Source organism: Dermacentor variabilis, chromosome 1 (genome assembly GCF_050947875.1).
Source record: "Dermacentor variabilis isolate Ectoservices chromosome 1, ASM5094787v1, whole genome shotgun sequence".
NCBI classification, from domain to species: domain Eukaryota; kingdom Metazoa; phylum Arthropoda; class Arachnida; order Ixodida; family Ixodidae; genus Dermacentor; species Dermacentor variabilis.
Window position 1 is genome coordinate 184,069,576 of NC_134568.1, and position 21,115 is coordinate 184,090,690.

Consider the following 21,115-nt stretch of genomic DNA (forward strand, 5'->3'; position numbering starts at 1 on the left):
CTGAAATTCGAGATTATGCAACCTCCAATACTAAACGTGCGGGAAGACAGCTGACATGATGCCATGCTGTCTCTGCACGCCAACTCTTTGCACACGTGGCAGATTACCTCTAAAGCAGGGTACACGGTTGCGAAGGCACTCAGCTGTGCTACAGCCATGTGCAGCTACAGCCGAGCGCGCCAGAAAACGAGATGCGCACCAACTTACCCCCCTCCTCCCAACCGACCCTCACGCGCAATTGATCGCATTACCGTGAACTCGCAGCCCTCCCATCTTTCTCTTTGCCGCGCAGGACGGCGGCACTCGTAAGGCCATCTTTCTTGTCCCACCCTCGCCCACTGTCACTCGCACGTAAAGCACAAAGTGTGCGGAGCATGATAGAATCTCAGTTGGACTTCAAACAGAACATGATGCAGCTCCACTTCGCCAGTCGCTCTTGTCGAGCCGCAGGCCATTTCAGAGGTGTGTCTGCAAGCAGCCTCTTGTAATTGAATAATTTGACCATCTGCGTCCACGGAAGTTTCCATTTAGTGTCTCGGCATTCCTTTGCTGTGGAAGCGAAATTTCATTATATTGAAATCTCATACACACTTCGGTATATTGAGGTTCTAAGTACATTTTGTTCTATGGACAAGAGGTTCTGAAAAGTAAAATACTTTGTTATATTGAGAATTTCATTATATTGAAGTTCATTATATCAATGTTTACCTGTACTTAAATGCAAAATGGTGACCCTTAAAGGGGAGGAGAATGGAAGACCATGGAGGAGGGGTGAAAAGAGCTTCAACACGGAGGGTTGGGGAAAGGGCGTTGTCTCTTAAAGATATAATGAAACTTTGAATGGCAGAGAGCTTTGCCTTGCAGTGTGGCTTCACAGCAGCGTGGCATGCGTTGCTGTAAAGCCACACTTCGAAGTGCAATATGCATATAACTCTCAGCCCGACATTACTGTTCAATTAAAAAAATTTTTGGAGAGAGTTATACTTGCAAAAATAGGGTAAGTCGCCTCGGGTTTTGCGCATGCATACTTGTAGCCCGCTGTTTTTTGTCTCCAAGGCGCTTCGGTCCCCATTTCTAAAGCTGACTTACGTTCGTGTAATTGATGTATAAAGAAATCTTTAATATGTCTAATATGACCCTGTGATGCTTAGACTGCAGTTGTTATACATATTTTCTGTTTTATAGTCGTAGGGCTTACCAACTATAGTAGCTCACATTGGCAACAAAATTGAGTAGCTTCATTTATCAAATTAAATATTGTGTGATCAAATACAGGGCCATTTATTTACGCCTCTACTTACTTTGACATGTTCGAGCAGCATAATTATTCTGACAAGAATGAAAATGTCGTAGTAAGCCATTACAGTAAAAGCATGTCGACTATGTGACCCTTCCTTGTTAAAGGACCCCTCACCAGGCCACGTAGAAAATTTCGGTTATACGCTGAAAGTTATGTGCCCTGTAGGGAGACTTCTGCCACAAGAATTCTTCAAATTGATTCATTAATAGCTAAGATAGAAATATTTCAGTGCCGCGAACCCGTAATTTCAGGAGGCAAGCGTCACTGCCAGCATAACTCTTGCCATTTGCTCCGTCTAGCCTCCTCAAGCAAAATTCCTTCCCTGCGTTCTCCTGTACCGGAGCTTGAGGATCGCGTGATGCATATGTCACAGGCCCCGCCTTTTTCCCCCTCCCATTTTCACAGCCCGGCACACCATTGTTTCGCAGCGCACTGACGGTGTGCTGAGTGAGCTATTGTGCTTGTTTCGTTTCGCACATCACACGATCTTGCGCACTGTGCATGAGAACACCTTACTAGCGGTATAAGTCACTGGTACACGAACACTGAGGCAGACACAAGTGGATAACAGAGTATGATTGCACGCATGGACACGGCAGAAAATGATAGTTTCGTTGTCTGCACGCACGAGTGCACGAGATGGGAACAAGCAGACGAAACAGAAGTACATCTCTTGCTACAGTAGGAAGTAAAACAAACGGGCAGACATTCGGTTTGTGTGTTTTATTATTTCGCTAGGCCTTAATTCGTCTGTTGAAGCAACAGATTACACAAATAACAGATGCTGCCTTGAATAATTCTCGAAGTCATGTGTCACTATGAGCGACGGGACAGTACACACACGTACATAGGTGCACTTGCGCATGCACATCACCTCTGTGGCTGGGAGTGCAGCGCATGCGAGAAGGGTAAACGGTGTTTGGTTTGAAAATTCCAGCTCTTTCTATGGTGTGTAGCATTGCAATACTTAGCAGACACCATCGTTAGCGCACATTGTATGCACTGTGCTTGTCAGCCCAAAATGGCCAGACCTGGTGAGGGTTACGTTAAGTCGGAATATTGAATGAGTCAGACTGGCCATCCGATCATGCTAAATGGTGCATTAGTCTGTGGCATTAAATATTCTTAAACATGTTGACATATGGCCACACACCAGTTGTCACGGTCCACGCTTGTCCTGTCAAGCACTGGAGGACAATAAGTGCTACATAGATGATGGCGGAAAAGTGAGATGGCCACGGCACTCATACGCACCCAAAATGAAGTGGCAGAATTTTGGTGTTCGCGAACTAATTAGGAGGTGCGCTTGAATGTGAAAGCAGCCTTTGTTAGATTAAGACTTACTTTTAATGCTGGTGCCTTTCTCACACTGCAAGCCGTGAGGCCGTTGCCATTCTGGAGTTCTTTTTTACATCGTTAGGTCATATACCTGCTTGAATTTAATACGATACACAGGTGGTCTCGGGGCTGGCCGTGGGAGGGCAGCGACGGCTAGTGTATTCATTAGCTGTGATGTTTGAATTTGGTTCCTACTGTCTGAATGCATGTTTGCCGCCACATGATCTTTTCCCTCGCAAGCACATCTTTTCTATGACTCAAGCTGTGAACAGCTTGCCCTAATCATGCTACCTGCAATGGCCAAAGGGCATGAAGCAGCAGAAAATCTGGCTCATTGTCACAGTTTAAGCAGAAACCTGCGCCCTGCTACCGCACTACCAGTAAATAATGTCTGAAGGCGACCATGCTGCTATGTTAATTGAAAAGGAAAAAACAAAACCTAGTTCTCGTGAGCACGCTGTCGAATGTTCAGTTAGTTCTGAATATTTGTCATAGAGTGATAATGTATTATTAAATACATGGTTTGGATAGAATGTGAATATTGAAAAAGTAATATATTTGATTCGCACCTGAAATTCAAGAAAAAAAACTGAAAAGAAGGTTACAATAATTGATTACAATGCTGTCTCAAGCAAAGCACTGATTTTGATAGCCTTTAAGTTGGTATTCTTGTATCCAGTTGTAATTGCTTATGTAAACAAATGCACAATTGAGGATGCTTTCAAATTTGATCAATGTACACCAAATTAACATCTGGAACTTCAAGTGGAACCATCTTGGAACTTCAAAAAGAAACCAGACCAACAATTGCTGCTAAACTTTTGAAAAGGGCCAGAAGTGATCTTACATTTGTGTTCAGTATCACTGCTGCAAATTGAAGTTATTGCTACAAGCATGCCCTGCAAGCGAAAGCACAAAGCATTGAAGGCCAAAGTCACGGTTTACCTCCCTCTAAAAAAGCATAGAGACAACTGTCGCAAGAAGAAAAATACAGTGTTAATCACATTTTTTATGTTAGAAGCTTGGTGTATCGAGAGTTTATCATGTTTGCATCATGTTCATCCTATAGGATAAAAAGTAAACCAAAACTTATGCTAAAAGATTTGTGCCAGTCAATTTGGGGTTACCATCTTGATGTGTTGTCGTCTGGACAGCGATTATTGTTGCGCTCCAACATGAGGCCCCACACTACGGCATCAGTCCAGGAATATCTGGCCAAACACCATGTTTCTCTCTATCGCTTCCCCATATCTAACCGACCTATTGCTGTGAGATTTCTTTTTGTTTACCCGTTTGAAATTGCGGCTAAAAGAGAAGCATCATGAAGATATGACATCCATCAGAACTTCTGCGACTAACATTCTGACGAGCATCCCTGATGAAGCTTTCTCTGCTTGCTTCTATTATTCCCACAAATGGTGGTAACTAGGTATAGGTAACTGAGGGGAGTACTTTGACAAGACGCTCACTGCTTTGCACGTTGAATAAATGATTTTCTGTGAACTGAGTCCTGGAACTTTTCTGACGAAGGTTGTGTAAGCCTTTTGAATGCTTTCTATTGTGAGCTCTCAGGCGATCTTGTGTGTGCATTGGGGAGGCTATGAGAGATGCGGCAGTAATACTATGGGGCTACACTTAACAGTGAATGCTGGGTTGCATTTGCCTCCAGGTTTACTATGCCATAGAATCGCGGGACCATGGTGACAAGTACTTCTCTATTGACCGGGAGACTGGAGACATCTACACCAAAGTCGAATTTGACAGGGAGGAGAAGATGGCCTATGCAATCCTGGTTCGGGCTGAAGATGGGGCTCCGTCAGCGAGGCCTCACATGACGGACAACCGGCCTAACTCAGGTGTGTGTGTGTGTGTGTGTGTGTGTGTGTGTGTGTGTGTGTGTGTGTGTGTGTGTGTGTGTGTGTGTGTGTGTGTGTGTGTGTGTGTGCAGATTCTTCTGCATGCTTTCTGGTGTCTTTATTATATGCGAGCACCTGATTATGTGCACTTCTGTTAGCAATGACGTTGAGCTGACATTTTCTGCTAAAGTACAACCACATTCACTGATCAATTTATTGTCGGATTTTTAAGACCTGGTTAACTATTCAGACTTTTCCAAGGCACTGCTACCTACTACACAGAACTAGTCTGTACTAATGTAAACAGATTTCACTGTATATGTCTCACTCAGTTTCCTGGGCATGGCCTGCACATGCAATATCTCAAACGTGGCACCTGTTAACATGGTTACCAGCATTTGGGTCATCACCCACACATTTGCTCTTATTGGCGAGGCAATTTTCTTAGCTTCTTGGGTGCCATACAGATGCTGCAAAGAGACCTTTGTGGGATCAAAATGTTAATGTGGTGTTGACTATTTAAGATGCAGTAATAATTAGGTGCTGTGATTGGCTAGCAGCAAGCTGTTGTGGGGAGCTTGTGGCTATGTTTTTACCAGTGGTTCTCATCAGCAGTCTGGCCTGAGATCACACACGCAGGCTTGACTGATAGCCATAGAAGCAGTATTTGGGTCTGCAGGTGATCAGCTGGCCACTGCTGCAAGTGCTGTCCAAATTTGTCCATATTCCTGGTGGACAGAACAAGGAAAATTTCTATGCACGTAGAAAGTGCCAAACTGAATATGTGTGGCATAGCATAAACTGCCCGTGTGCTGCCTATGTAGCAGTGTTGCATAGAACATGTGTGTGCCATGGGTTTGCATTTGTGCACCTTGGTTTCGGCCAGGTGACAAAAAAATGTGAAGCACTCCTGCGGTGTTGGCCATTACGAAATTTCAATACTGCTGTCTTGCAGTGCCTTTAGTGTGCTACCCAGATGAATCAGCCTAGCAATCAGCAAGCTTCTCTTCCTTTGGCTGCCTGTTCTCATTAAAGGGACTGACAACCAATTTGTTTGGTTGTCAAAATTCGCGCTTACTCCATTGTAACTGTCTAGCATTACGACTCACACCTGGACCGCTCCTAGCATAGGTTGTTGGCGAATAGGAGGCCGTATACACTAATTAATATTCAGCTTGTGAACAAATACATAATTCCGCCTTAGTTCGCGTGTTACACACGTACATGTTTATGGCATGGCCCTGCACGTTGTGACTGTATACTCAGTTTGTCAAGCAATTGGGGTGCAAACCCATTGATGACCTCTCTTCTTTCTCCCTGTTTCTACCCTTTTGCCTGGTTGATGCTGTATAGTTTTTTGACAACCACGCGAGCAAGCAAGAAGGAGAGGTGCCCATTGCTCTGTGCATGCTTTGAAGCTGCCCTTGTCACTATATGAAGCCCAGTGGCATTGCAGCATGTTTTTCACTCATGTCTGTAAGATGCAATATTTGCACACTCTCCGCATTGTGCCAAGAAGCCTTGGTGATTCATTGCCATCAATGCATTGTTAGGTGAGTTGGTGCTCTGTTCATGATAGAAACATAAACAATGTGCACTGAAAGAAAGAAATGGCCACACACCGATTTCAGAGCATTGGGAATGGGTTACCATGTGTGGAAATTAAGTTAATTTCTCTGCTCACTTGGGCCTTCAATTGAAGGAGCAAGGTTATGAACAGGCACAAGAGGCCTTATTAGCACGGCAAAGCAAAGAATAATTTGAAGTGTTTTAGTAAAGTCTGCTTCTACAATAGCAAAAAAAAAGCCACTCTTACCGTGAGAAGAATCTTAGTAAGTGATAAAAGATGCAAAAATGAGACTGGTGTAGACGTCGCCCGGAGGTTCCTGCTGTGATGTGATGTCATGGATATTGATGGTGCCTGTTCAGGCCGAGTCAAGTTTTGATCAGCGAAGACGAGACTACAATGTAATTTAACAGCCAGTCGAATGCGCCAGAACATGAAATAAACACGTAATTTGTGATGTCACATTGACTGACTGGTTTTGAGGTTTCATCATGAAATTCCATTAATATAACTGACCTTAATTTTCTCTTTAGTAATCAGTCTATTAATCCAAAATTAGTGAAAAGTGAGTTTTGAAAGTATACTTTCACTCTAAGCTGATTGAATGTTTCTTTTTAGTATGATCTGTATGAGCTGTATGGTCCAGGAACGTACAGAATGTTCATGGCTACTTTGCTGCTGCCATAACTCTTTGTTAGAGTTGTTGCACCATTTGAGCAGAGTGCAGGCCTCTTCATTATGAATCTTCTTTTGGTTTTAAACCCTTTGAATATTAATCCTCTTGGGAATTTGATTTTAGTATGGTGGGCATACAGCCTTATTTGTCCTTGTGAGTCCCACTAAAACAGTGTTCAAAATCTGCTAGAACCACTCACATGCTTTGACAATTCTTTAAATATCCACTGCTACAAATATGCGGCAAGCAGACATTCTTAATTTGCAATTAATTATTTTGCTCTCTCGGGGAGGTAGCTTTCAGCTGCTTTAGCTAACTTTATATGAAAGCTTACTGAACAGATTGCCCAGGCTGTTGAGTTATGCAAGAGGATGTGGCAAGAGGCCACTATGGAAGAAGGGCAGGAAAGGAATGTCGCTTACAAACATTCACAGGCCACTAGCCTTCCATTATCTACTGAGAATAATTTAAAATTTGTCCAAAATTTGTTAAAATTCTTCATATTTCACTATTATTTTGTGCTGTTGCTGCTAAAGATAATTAGAAATTAGTTTAAAATTCTGCTCTCAGCTGAAAGCAAATTTTTGTTTAGTAAATAAATGGCAACACTCATTAGATGTCGTGCAGCAGGTAGTCGAAAATTGTAGGAGCCCTTGCATTAATCTTTAGCTCTTATTTTGTAGTTTAGAATTCTGATTGTCAGTGTTTTTAAATCTATAATGGCTGCTGGCCCAACGTGTTCATTGCAATGTCTGGCCATTTGAACTTCATAGGGTGTGCAGCTTGGAAGTCCTCCTCAATACTTTCAAATTGAAATTTCTTTAGCTTAAGAGTGGGGTGCAGTGATTGAACAGGATAATTTTCATATAAAAGCATCAAATGGCTGATTGAATGAAAAAGCTTACGTCTGTCACCTGTAGCAGCTAAATTCCCATTGGCTACGACGCCACATCGTGAGCGTGCCTTGATAGAGTTCCCATTGGCTTTGATGCCACGGCACGAGTGCACCTCAACGGAATAGAGTGGGCGAAAGGGAACACCTGCTGGGGGGGCCGCCATAGCGTGCCAGGTGTTGCATGAGGGAAGAGGGCATTGCCTGGATGCCACGTCACTCTCGCTCTCGGAAGCTTGTGTTATCAGTGCATTTCTCGTCCAAGCAATCTCTTGCCTGCGTTCTAACTGCACCTCAATAAGGCCAAAGCAAAACGTGCCAAGTGTCTCAACACGTTCACTTGTCAGCAAGGGATTATAACTCGAAGGACCGCTCAGCGGCGTTCAATTAGACATAAATTCTTTCACATTCACAACTTGTAAGAAATACTTAGGTGTCTTCGGATTTATAAAGAATTTTCTGTTTATAAAACATAAATTGATTTCATGGGTTTGTTACAGCCTGCTTCTTATGTGAAAATATCCTGCTGACATTGCATTGTTCGTCAGTATGCTAGTGTCGACGCAGTGATAGTTCTAAAGCTATACCAGCAAAATTACTTGGACATTCACATTCCTCATTTGAAGTTTTTGACTAAGGTCTTCTGATGCCATTTTTACAACGAACTGTTTTGCTAAGGCTGTCATGTTCGATACATAGTGATACCGTGCTTTAAAGGGACCCTAAGAAATGTGGCCGAATAAATTTGTTGTGCGGCATTTAATTACTTTGCTACACTGCAGGGATCTTGTGTAGGAAGTGGTAATGGCATTGTTGCCATAGGGATGTACTTGCTCCACTAATGTTTTCAAGCATTTGGTCTTCTCTTATGTTGATATGAGCAGTGCAGTATACTTGCCCAGGTCACACTAAAATGTGTTACTGTGCCATGAAAACCCACGGGAAATTCTCTTTAGAATAGTCTTCAATTCTCTCCCCTATGTCACCTTGTATAACTCAAGCGTGTTAAAACATTTTCTTGAACTTTTCACTTAAATTCCATGGCCACATCTTATTCTGCATCAGTGTATCTCCTCTTCATAGTGTCACCCTGGCACTACAGAGAGCAGTAACAAACAGAATTTTTGTTCAATGCAGAGAAGCATACAGGTTCGTTTTCTTTGTCACCATGAACAGCTTTAAACTACTATAAGAGACCTGAAGATTTGTATTATGGGCAGGTGTTTACCTCAGTGGCAGTCCCAACCGCCAAAGCTCGTTAATGTGTCCGTACATTACTACCAACATCTGTATGGGTCTGCTTCATAAGCGCCCATTTATATGTCGCAGATGAGTCTGTTGGAACCCTTGTTAGGAACGTTGCCTCTGCCGAGCAGCTAGAACATACAAGTTTGATCACGACTTAGGGCTGTGATAATCATGGAAGTTATTCAAAGGGACCCAGCAGCACCTTACATGGAAGTTGTGGAATCTGTCTGGTATTATTTCATCACCTGATGAGTTTTTTTTTTTTTCCATTATGGCAGAAGCCATCTCACGAAGACTGTAGAGGTTAATGCAATAAAGCAATGTAGCCACCCACCTTGTCATGATAAATACACATCTTGATGATGACACTCTTAACGACTCTATGGACTTGTCGATTTCATCTCTATCGATATCGATACCATTCATGTAGCACATAGTAGGGGACAGTGGATCGAAAAGGAGGACACTTCTTTGAGTGCTCGGAAATTGTGTAGCCCCATATGATGATGACCATGGACTGAGCGAGAAAACGAATACGGTCACTGATGAAGATGTGGTCACGTACCCTACCTGTACTTGATGTGGGTATGTGTCGAACTAAATGGCTTCATGATCTCCATGAACCAGGCGTTTTGAGGATGTCCTAAGTCATGAAACCTCATGTTATAATCATGGGCAAGGTGGGACATTTAGTTTTATCGTAGTATAACAAGGCAGCATTTAGAGTTTATCGAACTAGACTTATCAAGAGGAACTCTTTTATTTTGATTTCCAATGGCAGATCCAGGTCAGGTTCTTCTGCTCTGTATTGGGCAATCCTATTCCAATGGCAAAATGGGAGCGTCAGTTGTGTTCCAATGGCAGATCGAGACCAGCCGCCGATTCCGGATCGCTCTGTGGAGCAATAATATTTGCTTCGCCGAAATTGGCATATTTGACCAGAAGTCTGCGTGGCGTATTTCCTTCGCCCGCCTCTGCTTCCTGTCACGATCGCCTGTTTCCTATCGCGGTTTTCTATGAACGACATGGAAAACATGAACGCTGTGTTGCGCCGTGCGCATTTATTCCTTCTTCTAGGTGGTCACATCTATCTGACATTTGTTCCTGCTCTTAGTGACACATGGAATGCTGGGATGATCCAGATGGATGGATGAATGCTATAAGCGTCCCCTTTGAAATGAGGTGGTAGGTTGTGCCACATGGGTCTTATTCTCCTCTATATTCCACCTCTAGCCTAGGGCGTTCTCACTTGATTTCTCTGTACGAAGTGCCCCCGTGGGAGCGAACGCATTCCATTTGCAGATTTGTAGATAGTTGTCCTACACCATGTACAATACTACAGCGAGTACAAGTTTTTTTTTGTATCTTTTCTATGTATATAAATATTCAGTTATTGTATCGATGCCTCGCAATAGTTTTCTATTTGCATAACTAATGTATTTTCTGTTATTTTATATCAAGTTGTGTATTTGATTTACACGCATATTTTGTTATATATTGTCATGTGGTGGGGACGTTGAACACAGTAGCAATACTGTGAACGACAAAACTAACTTTTATTGGGCGAACCTGTGCCCACAAAACAGGCTACACATATAGCACAACGATAGCGGCGAACACGGTCGGCGATCGTCGAAAATCTGATAAGCGGGTCAAGCGCGTCGTCTTTTATAGATCGGTCATCGAATGTTCCAGATTAACCGCTGGGACCCGCGTGTCTTTCACAAAGTTCTACACTATTCGCGTCGCGCATAGATGCAATCAGATTTCACAAGTTGCGGTGAAAGACAGTGGACGGAACCATCGATAACATTTCAGAAACTTCTTTTACATGCAGGTGCGTCCTGCGCTGTGCGATAACATTTGTTAGGCGGCGAAACGTGGTCGCCCGATAAAGTTAAGTACACGTGTCATTATGCACTGGATGTAACAGGGAGCCAAGGCCGAGTCAGGCCTACTGCCTTTTGCCTTGGCTTCCCCTTTCGTTTGAAGGAAATAAACACCAAGTCAAATAAAAAAATATTCATCTTTAGAGTCTCATTAAATAGGCCCTGAACCACCCGATGGGCTTTATGAATAACCACAGTATGCGGATAGCATACGCTGCTGTGGACATCTCAGCCGAATTTTACAGTCGCGCGCAGCGTGTGGATCTCGCAAACGGAACGCAAAGTCACTTTTCTCCCAAACGCCTTCTTTTCAACAGAAGGCTGCTGCTCACTCTTTTTTTGGATGCTTTATTTCATAAAGCAAATTTACACATGCGGCTGCATATGGCCAATAGCTGACGTCAGTCAAGGAGGGTGTTTGGATCAGTGAGCATCCTTCGTACGGTTACTGTGTATATTTATTGATGCAGTTTAATAAACAGGCTGAAGTAAGTGAAAATCTGCTTTCAAATTTCTATAATAATTATGTACTTTCGGAAGAACCCGACTATCGTGTGCTCGTGCTCGGCTGCGGTCACCCGGGCAGGAATTTGGCCACGCTGCTTATCGGTGTCGTAGCCGTCGGGTCTCGCTAATTTCAACTATGGTAGAATACAACTTAAAAAAAAAAAACAGCAGCTGGCAACCAAAGAATACGGACCGCGCTGCGGTTGTTACTCCGCCAGCCAATCACATAAGCAAGCAAGATCGTCGTCATGCGACCATTTCCAAATGGCGTCATGCTTGATACCTCCGGAGCGTCTGCTGTTGTTGAAGAATCTTTTCATCGGCAGAAGTGATGAGGTGTGCAACAGACATCGACAACGTGTGTGGAGTCTGAGCATTTGACTCTTCAAAAGTTTGCAGTACAGTTCATTTCACTGCTGACACAGTTTTACTCATGAAACTTCACTGCCAACTGAAGTGAAACTTGACAATAAATAGTTGCTATGAAGTAAGTGTTTCATTTCAGTTCAATAAAGAATTAGGCTTCCACCGTTTCACTATAATAGATGAATGAAAATGTATAGAATTACATGGTTATTATTTCATTTTTGTGGTTACCGCCTTACTTACGTAGCAGGGAATGTTTAAAGTACGAACTATTTGCAGCCTCGTGGAGCAACAGTGGTTGGCGGTTATGAGGGTGTGGGCGGGGCTTCACTGCAGACTTAAGTTGTATCCGACTATAGTTTAACACTCATTAGCCTTGAACCACGTGAAACTTAAGGTTAGACCACATTCACGCTTGCTAGTGCATGCTTCCTCCTGGCCGCTCCTGGTTAGACACATTGACAGACTTGCTTCGTAATGAGCTGTTGATAGCGCTTCAAAATGCTCAAGTTGGATGTGACTACTATCTATCGGTCAAGCTGGTGCAGGATAAAGCCGTTCCGCACAACATAGCACAGCCAGACAGGAGCATACGAGCACGAGCGCGCACTTTAGTCCTGCCGTGCACGAAGCAAACAGTGCAGTTGCATGCAGTGTTGCCAGGTCAAACTAGGTGGCATAGCCCAAAGCTAGAGAAATTGTAGCCCAAATGTAGCCAAACACAAAAATGAGGGAAAAAGGTTATAGCGAAATATGGCTGTTTTTATTTTCAGTTTTATTTGTATATACATTTTCACATTTGACTATGGCAATCCCCTTTTTGCTCAACCCATCGTAACAAAATGTCCGTGATGCCGCGACTGACCCTTGATATCAACAACAGCGACATCATGCTTGCACACGGAACACTTTTTGGTTCATAGTTTCTTACTACTACACCTAGAGGAAACTCTGGCGCCACCATTTATGGGAGTTTCCTAAGGAGCGCTGTGCCGTCATGGGAATGACCGTATGTGCATAGAATTGGTATATGTGTCTATGAGGCTTGTGTTGTAAAGGCTTCATCTAAAACGTTTATATGGTTGCACAAATAATGTGTTCCTATCTTCAATCTTAATAAAACTTCATATCTTCATAAAATGTTTTCATTCACCCATAATACATTTTCCAATGAAAGTTTACTCGCCTAAAATGTATAACCAAGTGAAGAAAAGCAAGAATAAATGACAAACTGTTCCAAAGCGACCGAGAATCTTTTCTGTCCTCCAACTTTAGCGACCCGCTGATACTCTTTTACGTTTCATATAATTGTACATGCAATAGCAAGTTCTCATAATTAAACAAACCATGTTTTTGTGTAATAATGATGCTAGAACAGCTTTTTACCCGCTGTTTTAGTAAAGAATGAATCATTGTGACAGACACAATGGTGCTTGCCAGGCACGTTTTCAGGGTGTCTGGCTCTCCAAGAACAATGCCAATCTGAAGTCGCAATATACCGGCATTCCCTAGCATACCACAACCGAGGAGGTTAAAGAAAAGCTGTTGGAGGGGAAGCCGCCTATGCTGGCCAATGCGCTTGGGTGAAGCTGGTGGTGGCCATCTTGCGGGGGAGCAAGAAGCGGCCTGCCAAGAGCTTTGTAGCTGATGTTCTCAGACTTTTCCAGTGGTTTTAATTGCTTAATGGATTTTCAAGTTCTAATGCAACACTGTGGGCTATGAGGCGAGCCATATTGGAGGTCTCCAGATCACAGATATAGGAGTACTGGGACATTTTTCTATTTTATTGGCATTATTATGCAGCTGCCGCAAAGTAGAAAAAAAATTCTTGCAATAATTAGGCATTTATTCACCTTCTTTAATGCAGCATTGAAATTGATGAATCATGAAAGCTGTCTGAACAAAAAGCAATAAAAACTGAAACTGTAGCATGAGAAGTAGCAGTTCATGCAACGAACATAAGTATTCATTATTATCATCATTATCGTCAGGGATTGCCAGTACTTTAGCATCTCCGTTGCCTGGAGGGTCTCGGAACTTTGGTAACTGCAGTTTCATTTTAGCCTGAAATAACATTTTAATAATAATAATAATAATAATAATAATATTTTCCTTCATTCTAGAGTAAGGCAGCGCTAATCTGCAACCTTATTTAAACGAGAAGGGTAACGCTATGTTAACTGCTTGTGCGTCAACTTTCCTAAAAACACCTGAGCGTGATAGCACATTTTGGGATGAGCACAGCACTGCACATGGCAAAACATGATGATCCGATGCGCATAAGCTGCGGCGACTGGCGTGATTTTGCCCCCGCAAGATGGCGATGCAGCGGCTTCACTTGACGAGTGCTCCCTCCACTACAGCAGTTTTTCTTTATCCCCTTGACCAACAGCGTAGTAGTGCCAGATTTCCCTCTAGGTGAGAACCTCTGTTTTGGTTGGCCTCGGAAAATCTCTACAGGGGCCAAGCCTATCAAAGTGAATCTTGAATGTGTAAGCACAAACAAAAAAACTCTGAGGAGGCTTCACCTTTAAGAGGGGAATGCAATAGCATTCAAAGATCCCTGACTGCTTCTCGTGCTTCCCGGCAACTGCAGCTTGTGTAACCGTAATGTTTACCTGCAAATGCTGGCGGCGAGGCTATGCACGAAGGCGAGCTCTGTTTTTGTTTTTTTTTCTTTCCCCCGCACGGCGGGCGCCGCCGCTGCCGCTGATGCGAGCTCAGTCTAGATGGTGTTGCAAGGAACAGAGTGGGGCCCGCTGCTCCCACTAAGACAGACCTCAAACGGCAGCTGGAAAAGGGGTTTGTGTTTGAGTTTCCGCTTCACAGAAATGTGTTCTCTCGTATATTCAAAAAACAATCCGACGCTATCATGTCTGTACGTTATGTGTAAGTCGTACTTTATGAATTTTATGACAAATTTTACTTTAAGATATTCAATTAGTTCAGCAACGCCTATGCGCCAGGCGTAGGGCCTGCAGGGTTCGGGATCATTTTTCTCATACGGACAACAGCGGTGACACCGTGCCCAGATACCGGTTGTACTGTGGCACAGGGCCCTTAATGCTATTAGTTTTTCACATAATCTCGCAGGTGAGCGAAAATGGGAGTACAGCTTACACTGAGGAACGTGGAATAGGTTGAAACCTGCGCTCATAGTGATACTTATCCCAGAAGCCATGGCCATGAACACACTTAAGTGTCATCTACCCGTGCCGGTGCAACGATCGCCCGACCCTACTTTATTGCTTTCCCTTTCAGAGCATAGCCATTTTAGTGCAGTGTACTGTGGAACATCCTCTACTCCCTGGCTCATCCCGATGCCCGGTGATTGGGTGTCTGATGACTGAAACCAATAAAACGAAGATGAGACGATGTTGCTGGCACAAATGCTAGCACGGTGAAGCACGGTGTAACTTTAAGTGCATGAAAGATCAAAGCCATCTGTTCAGACAACAGCGCTCTGAGGAGAGGGGGTGCATTTCGCGCGCGCACACACACACAGCCATGCTGCCGACTCAGCCAGCTAAAACAGCCTTTGAGATTCGTTTCTACTCGATCAGCGCCACCTCTGGAGCATGGATTAGAGCAACGTTAGTAGACTAGTAACGTTGGATTACAGGGCTACTTATAGCCTGAACAAAGTAAAATCGCAGATTTTCAGTAGCCGAAATATAGCCACTAGCCAAGTTGCCCAAGTTGGCGCCAAATTTTTTTCTGTAGTCGAAAATTTACTGAATAAAAATGGTTGGAGCGTATTTGGCAGACACTGTTAGCTCCTTACTGGAAGCTTACCATTATCATTAAAAAGAAAGGTGTACAGTCAATTCATTCTACTGGTGCTGACATATGGGGCAGAGACTTGGAGATTGACAAAGAAGCTCGAGAACAAGTTCAGGATCGTGCAAAGAGCGATGAAATGAAGAATGTTAGGCGTAACATTATGAGACAGGATGTGAGCGGTGTGGATCAGAGGGTAAACAGGGATAGCCAACATTCTAATTGACATTAAGAGAGAAATGGAGCTGGGCAGGTCATGTAATGCATAGGTTAGATAACCTGTGGACCATTAGGGTTAGCGTGTGTGCCAAGAGAAGGGAAGCACAGTCGAGGATGGCAGAAGACTAGGTGGGATGATGAAATTAATGGCATTTTTCACTGGTCGATTTGGAGCAGGATTTCTTGCTCCATGGCACCGTATCCGAATTTCATTGGTCGATCTGGAGCGGGTTCGCGCTTTCCGCTGCTCGTTTTGGATCAACTCTCTCCGTGCCGGATCGCTCTCACTTGCTCCGCCACCTAGGCGCGGATTCAGGCAGAAATAGCTCACGTCACTTCCATTTTCAAGCTAAATTGGTAACCTGTCGGTATGGTGATTAGAGGGGAAGGTGGCAGCTCTGGCGCAAGCGAGTTGAAGCAGGTATTCAGGACGATGCGGCGGCGCTGCTGTCGACAGTAGATCGCTTTGCAGCGAGGTGCGCATGCAGCTGAGTGCGTTACAGCTGTGCGATTTCTGTCTGGCCTCATCGCAGCATTTTAGTCGCGAGCACTGAGTGCACCTCAATTATTGCTTTCACATGCAGTATAATGTTTCGCCGATATATTCTGTGCAACCTTTAGTGGGAAATAAAATTAGACATGATCTGGGGGCACCAAGTGCAGAGCTCAAGCGACGGGAACAAACTTATCAGCTTTCCTTATCTCGTGAACCTAGAGCTTGTTCATATTTTATTTCTTGTTACTTATTTTCTTTTCACTGGCCACAGATCAATGCACCAGTAGATGGAATTTTCTATATGTCAAGGAACTTCTAGGTCCCTGAAAACAGATGAAGGGTGCCATGGGAGACTGCAATTGCACAAAAGAAATACTTTTATTTACATTTGCAAACCACAAAAATTCAGCAATATATGTTTGGCCAACAGAGCAAAATACGTAATGCGTCGCAGTTTTAGCAGCTGCGCCTTCTCCCTTTTCCCTTCACTTTTTGTTTTCAGCTTGAACAAGGAAATGCAATCTCATAAGTGAGTAAAATTTGATCACACAATTTGTGACCTGTTTGTTGTGTCAAAGACAACCAACAAGGTTCAACTCATTTTTCGCCAAGCATGAGACCAGATCCATAATGCTTTGAGCTTGTTAAAGCTGAAACAATGAGTGAATGAAGCCTCCATCTTCAAGATGAGAGTTTCAAGCTCCTCGGAAGGATAAAGCAACCCTCCTCTGTCCACCTCCTTAGTTAAGCAGGCTCCATTGGGAAGATCAGATCTAGTGGCTGAACAAAGCAATGATTTTGCCCGCTCCTGACACTTCATCTTTTTCAACATGTTGCGGGCAACATATCCTGCCATAGAATATGTGATGCGGGTATCACTCGTCACTGAAACAAGACAAATGTGGTCCGGCAAATTGTTGGTGCTTTTAAGCACATCATGCACTTCTTTGAGGCACCCAATATCCACGAGTTCATCCAGCTTGTTTTGGATGTTGTTTGGCGTACCAATGTTGGCAGTCAGCAAGCTCTTGATCACACCTGAAGATATATTTCCACCTGCAGGTGCCTTCGCGAAGCTGCAAGATGCAAGGCACTTCACAGAAAGCAAGAATTGTGTTAGTGTAGGATGGTCATTACACCCGGACATTTGTTGTAAATTCCGAGTATGTTTTCTAAGGGGTCCTGACTTAACCGTGCCATCATAAGATATTTGTAACCCAAGCTTGCCGGCAACATAGTCAAGGAGGGATACTGTACTAGCAAGGGATACATGAAGGCCCTCTACGGTTGGACCACAGAGGAAGCCCAGTTTGCCAACTTGTGCTTCCCAAGTATTTATGTACACCAAGAATTCTTTGATGGTTGATAATTTTTCACCTGGATGACATCGCAGCAACGAGGTTGCGCCTTCTTCTTATAAAAGCTACAGTAGCGGTAGTCGAACCCGTGCCACAGATGTTTTCCACGTGTTCTTTGTACGCATAAAAGCCCCTTAGAACTTCGTCACCGAAAAGAGCACAAGCAAAATTTGCCTTCATTTTTTTCACAGCCATTTGGCTCAATCGCAGCCCGTGTGACATGTGGCATCGCTCTGAGCCTCACAATGTCTCTGTTGTCACAGTTCCAGGCTTCCTTGATCACATCCATTTTCACCCTCCCTTCTGTGGTTTCGAGGCCTGTTGAAACAAGAGTTGCGAACGCACTCGGTAAATGTGGAAAATCTGAGAGAAAATACAAACTTCTCCCAGCATCTGCAGGGTGCTGCACTTTGCATACAGTCTGCTTTGCAGACCCTTTTACTCCAAGTGCATGCCACATGCTTCTGTTCCATGATGCACCGTCTGTAGTGACAAGGTCAACGAAGAGGCCAGACCTCTCTGCAGCTAGTATGGAGTCAGTAACAATCCTTGAAAGCAGATGTGCTTTCACATTACTATGGGAGCTAAATGCTCCAAGAATTTGTTGAAAATCTCCAGAAAATGGTTGGAAAAGAGCAACCAAGCCATGGTCACAGGTCTCTTGGCTCTGGTTTTGTGATGAATATGCACCAAGGTCAATAATTCCTGTACTGGTGACCTTCAGGTTTTCGAACAGTGTGATTTCATCACTTACGATGCCTCTATGCTGGTAATATTAATCCATTCCTTTCATCTTTTCCGCTATTGCAATGAGTACCTTCTCATTGAAACCAAAGCTGCTTTTGTAATTTTTGATGTATTTTAGGAGGCAGCTTTTACTTCGTTGGACCATAATTTTATGTTTACGAATGTGTTCATGTAACTTTGGGCTCTTCATTTTCATCACAATGCATTCAAGAAGCCACTCTACATTGTATTTCATCCCCTGAGTGCCCTTCCTCTTGGAAGCATCAAAGTATACCCTTACCTGCTGCTGTTGTTTATGGGTAAAGCAGAAATGCTTTGCAGCAGGTAGGAATGTGACATAGATGCATTCTCTGCTTTCATAGTTTTCAATAAGGTTGAGAGTTTTTCCACCTTCCTCCTTTCACGATGAAGCTGCATATTACGTGTCGCCAACTTTTTGGATGCAACCGGACGATGATTACTCTTTGTCCTCATCCTTCGATAAGAGGCTTGATTTAGTAGAAGTTTGCACAAGTATCTGCACTGAAGACGTGGTCCTTCACTCTGTGATGCGCCGAAGCATTTCGCACTGTGAAGCTTGCCTCCATGCATCCTGTAGTTGACACTCTAACCCCCGTATTCAGAAATTCAACTTAAGTTGAAGCCCATGCTTGACTTAATCTAAGTGACGCCTAACGTGAACGCGCCGAAGGCAACGTAGTGAGCGTCTTAGGGCACATTAACGCCAGGCGTCATTTAAATCAAGTCAAGCATGGGCTTCGACTTAAGTTGCATTTCTGAATACGGGGGTTAGCGTTAGATTTCCAATCCCGAGCAAAAATTTATTTCGTTAACAGAGCGAAGGAGGCCTTCCACACTTTCAGCTTTAAAAATGTCCACTTCCTTTAGCAACACACCCTGGACAAACACTGAACGGTGGTAGCGGTCTCCATGTGCAGAACACAAATCGAGTCTCCGAAAGCACAAGCTCTCGTTCTCTGGCGTGCAAACACTAAATGCTACAGTTTCATGCGCTGCAGCGACAAGACTCTTTGCCCAGTACTCAGTTGGTAGCTTGTCACCGCTAAGGTGCTCGAACTCTCTTAGGTTACATGTGGCATCAACTGCTGTTAAGCCCGTACTCACGTCATCGAATGAAGTTGCCTGTTGTCGTGAATCGTCATTCACTTTCCATTTCTTCCCCAGGATTTCTCTACTGGACGTCTTCGACTTTCTTTTCTGGGGTAGTTTTTTGGACAAATAAGACGGATGTGTTTGGAAACGGCGTTCACACTGCGTCGTTGCCGAGACAAAGCCAGGCATGCGGAATCTTCACCACCTCTCCATTCACAACATGGGTGTAATCCTGCACGATGAATCTTTTATCAAAATGCAGTTCGCAAAGCACTGAAGTTTTCTCCTGGGGCTTGTCCATGCGAGGAATCTCTCTTTGGCACGCTCGAAACCTCTCATCTGGCACTGAAAAAAACGGACGCTTTGTTTCCTTTCTTTCTTGAAGAAATATAGCCTGTCACGCACTCGGGGGCAAAGCAGAGTCTGGCGCTTCATATTCGCAGACGTCTGCAGTCAAGTTATGGCCGGTTCACAAGACAGGCGGATCAAACAAAACAAAATTTGCAGGCTGTCGAACGAGATGGGAAGCAGCATAGTGACAGATTTCACTGACCACCTACACACCTTCGCCAACCTTGGTACCCACGCCGCGGGAGTACATGCATCTAACTGAGAACTTGCGCGCCACTTGGTGCTGTCATGAACTACTGCTGCCTGCGCCGCGCACCTCGCTGGCCGCAAAGCTCCCAACTCCCCTTCTAGTCACCATACTGTCGGCACGCACAACATTGTGTTGCTTCGCAAAATGGCTACGTTCGGTGCTGCTGCAGAGCTTGCGATTAGCGATGCGAGCTCGGACAACAGTGATTACGAGGTGACGCAGGTGCTGTACGAAGCCTTCTAGGTGCGTTGTCCATACACAATCCTTGCTGACGCGACATTGAAATAACGGACTCTGCTACTGCATTGGCGAAGTTACGCACGGGGGCCGGGGACTTTGGTTGCCGGGGAAACATACAGAAGTCGGGCATTGAAATAACGGACTCTGCTACTGCATTGGTCAAGTTACGCACGGGGGCCGGGGACTTTGGTTGCCGGGGAAACATACAGAAGTCGGGCATAGTTAATGGAACCGGTTTATGCAATGTGTATGCAGACTTCCTGTGTGATCCCTCGTGGAGCGTTCTTGCGCTCCGTGGCCGATTCAGATTTGTGAAACCCGAGCGCTCACTCGAGGATTTCAGCAGCCGCTCCAGATCGACCAGCGAAAAACTCAACAAGAAATTTGCAGGCGCTCGCTGGAATCGGTTGGTGCAGGACAGGGGTAATTGGAGATCGCAGGGAGAGGCCTTCGTCCTGCAGTAGACATAAAATAGGCTGCTGCTGATGATGATAATGAATTTGGCTATATAGGTATAGCCAAACCTGGCAACACTGAGCTTGCGTGTAGCTTGCGGTATAGTGAACTAGAAAGCTTTCTAGTGGCATGACAGAAGCGTGCTCCCCTTGCTTGCCCCTGTCCCCTCTTGTGGCGAAAGTAGCGGCGGCGCTGTCATCGCCCACTCGTCCCATTTAGTTTGCCCTGCGGCATGGCCGGCGTGACTTATTCCGTGTGGTGTGCTTGTTTATCCTCGTGAAACAGCTTAAAAAGCACCGTCTAAACCATTCTTATGCACCAGGTTCACACCTGGATATGCGCGTGTGCAATAAAGTTATAAGTTGTCTCTTTTTAAAGCCCTGAAAGATGAAGAATGACGACTTCTTTGGGAGCATAACCTCCATTGGCTTGACAAGCCGCTTGATGCCAATTGCGCTGTGCGTGA

General features: G+C 44.3%; 1 protein-coding gene across 10 annotated transcripts in view; it reads left to right on the plus strand.

Moving 5' to 3' along the window:
* CadN (neural cadherin) overlaps window positions 1-21,115 on the plus strand; it is a 340,879-nt gene that overhangs the window by 78,424 nt on the left and 241,340 nt on the right. For all 10 annotated transcript variants that reach the window (XR_012829742.1, XM_075700558.1, XM_075700567.1 and 7 more), the window contains exon 15: window positions 4,308-4,494. Coding sequence is in view for 9 of the 10 variants with exons in the window: in XM_075700558.1 (XP_075556673.1) it covers window positions 4,308-4,494 (187 nt within the window). In the remaining variant the exon portion in view is untranslated. The remainder of the gene's footprint in view (window positions 1-4,307; window positions 4,495-21,115) is intronic.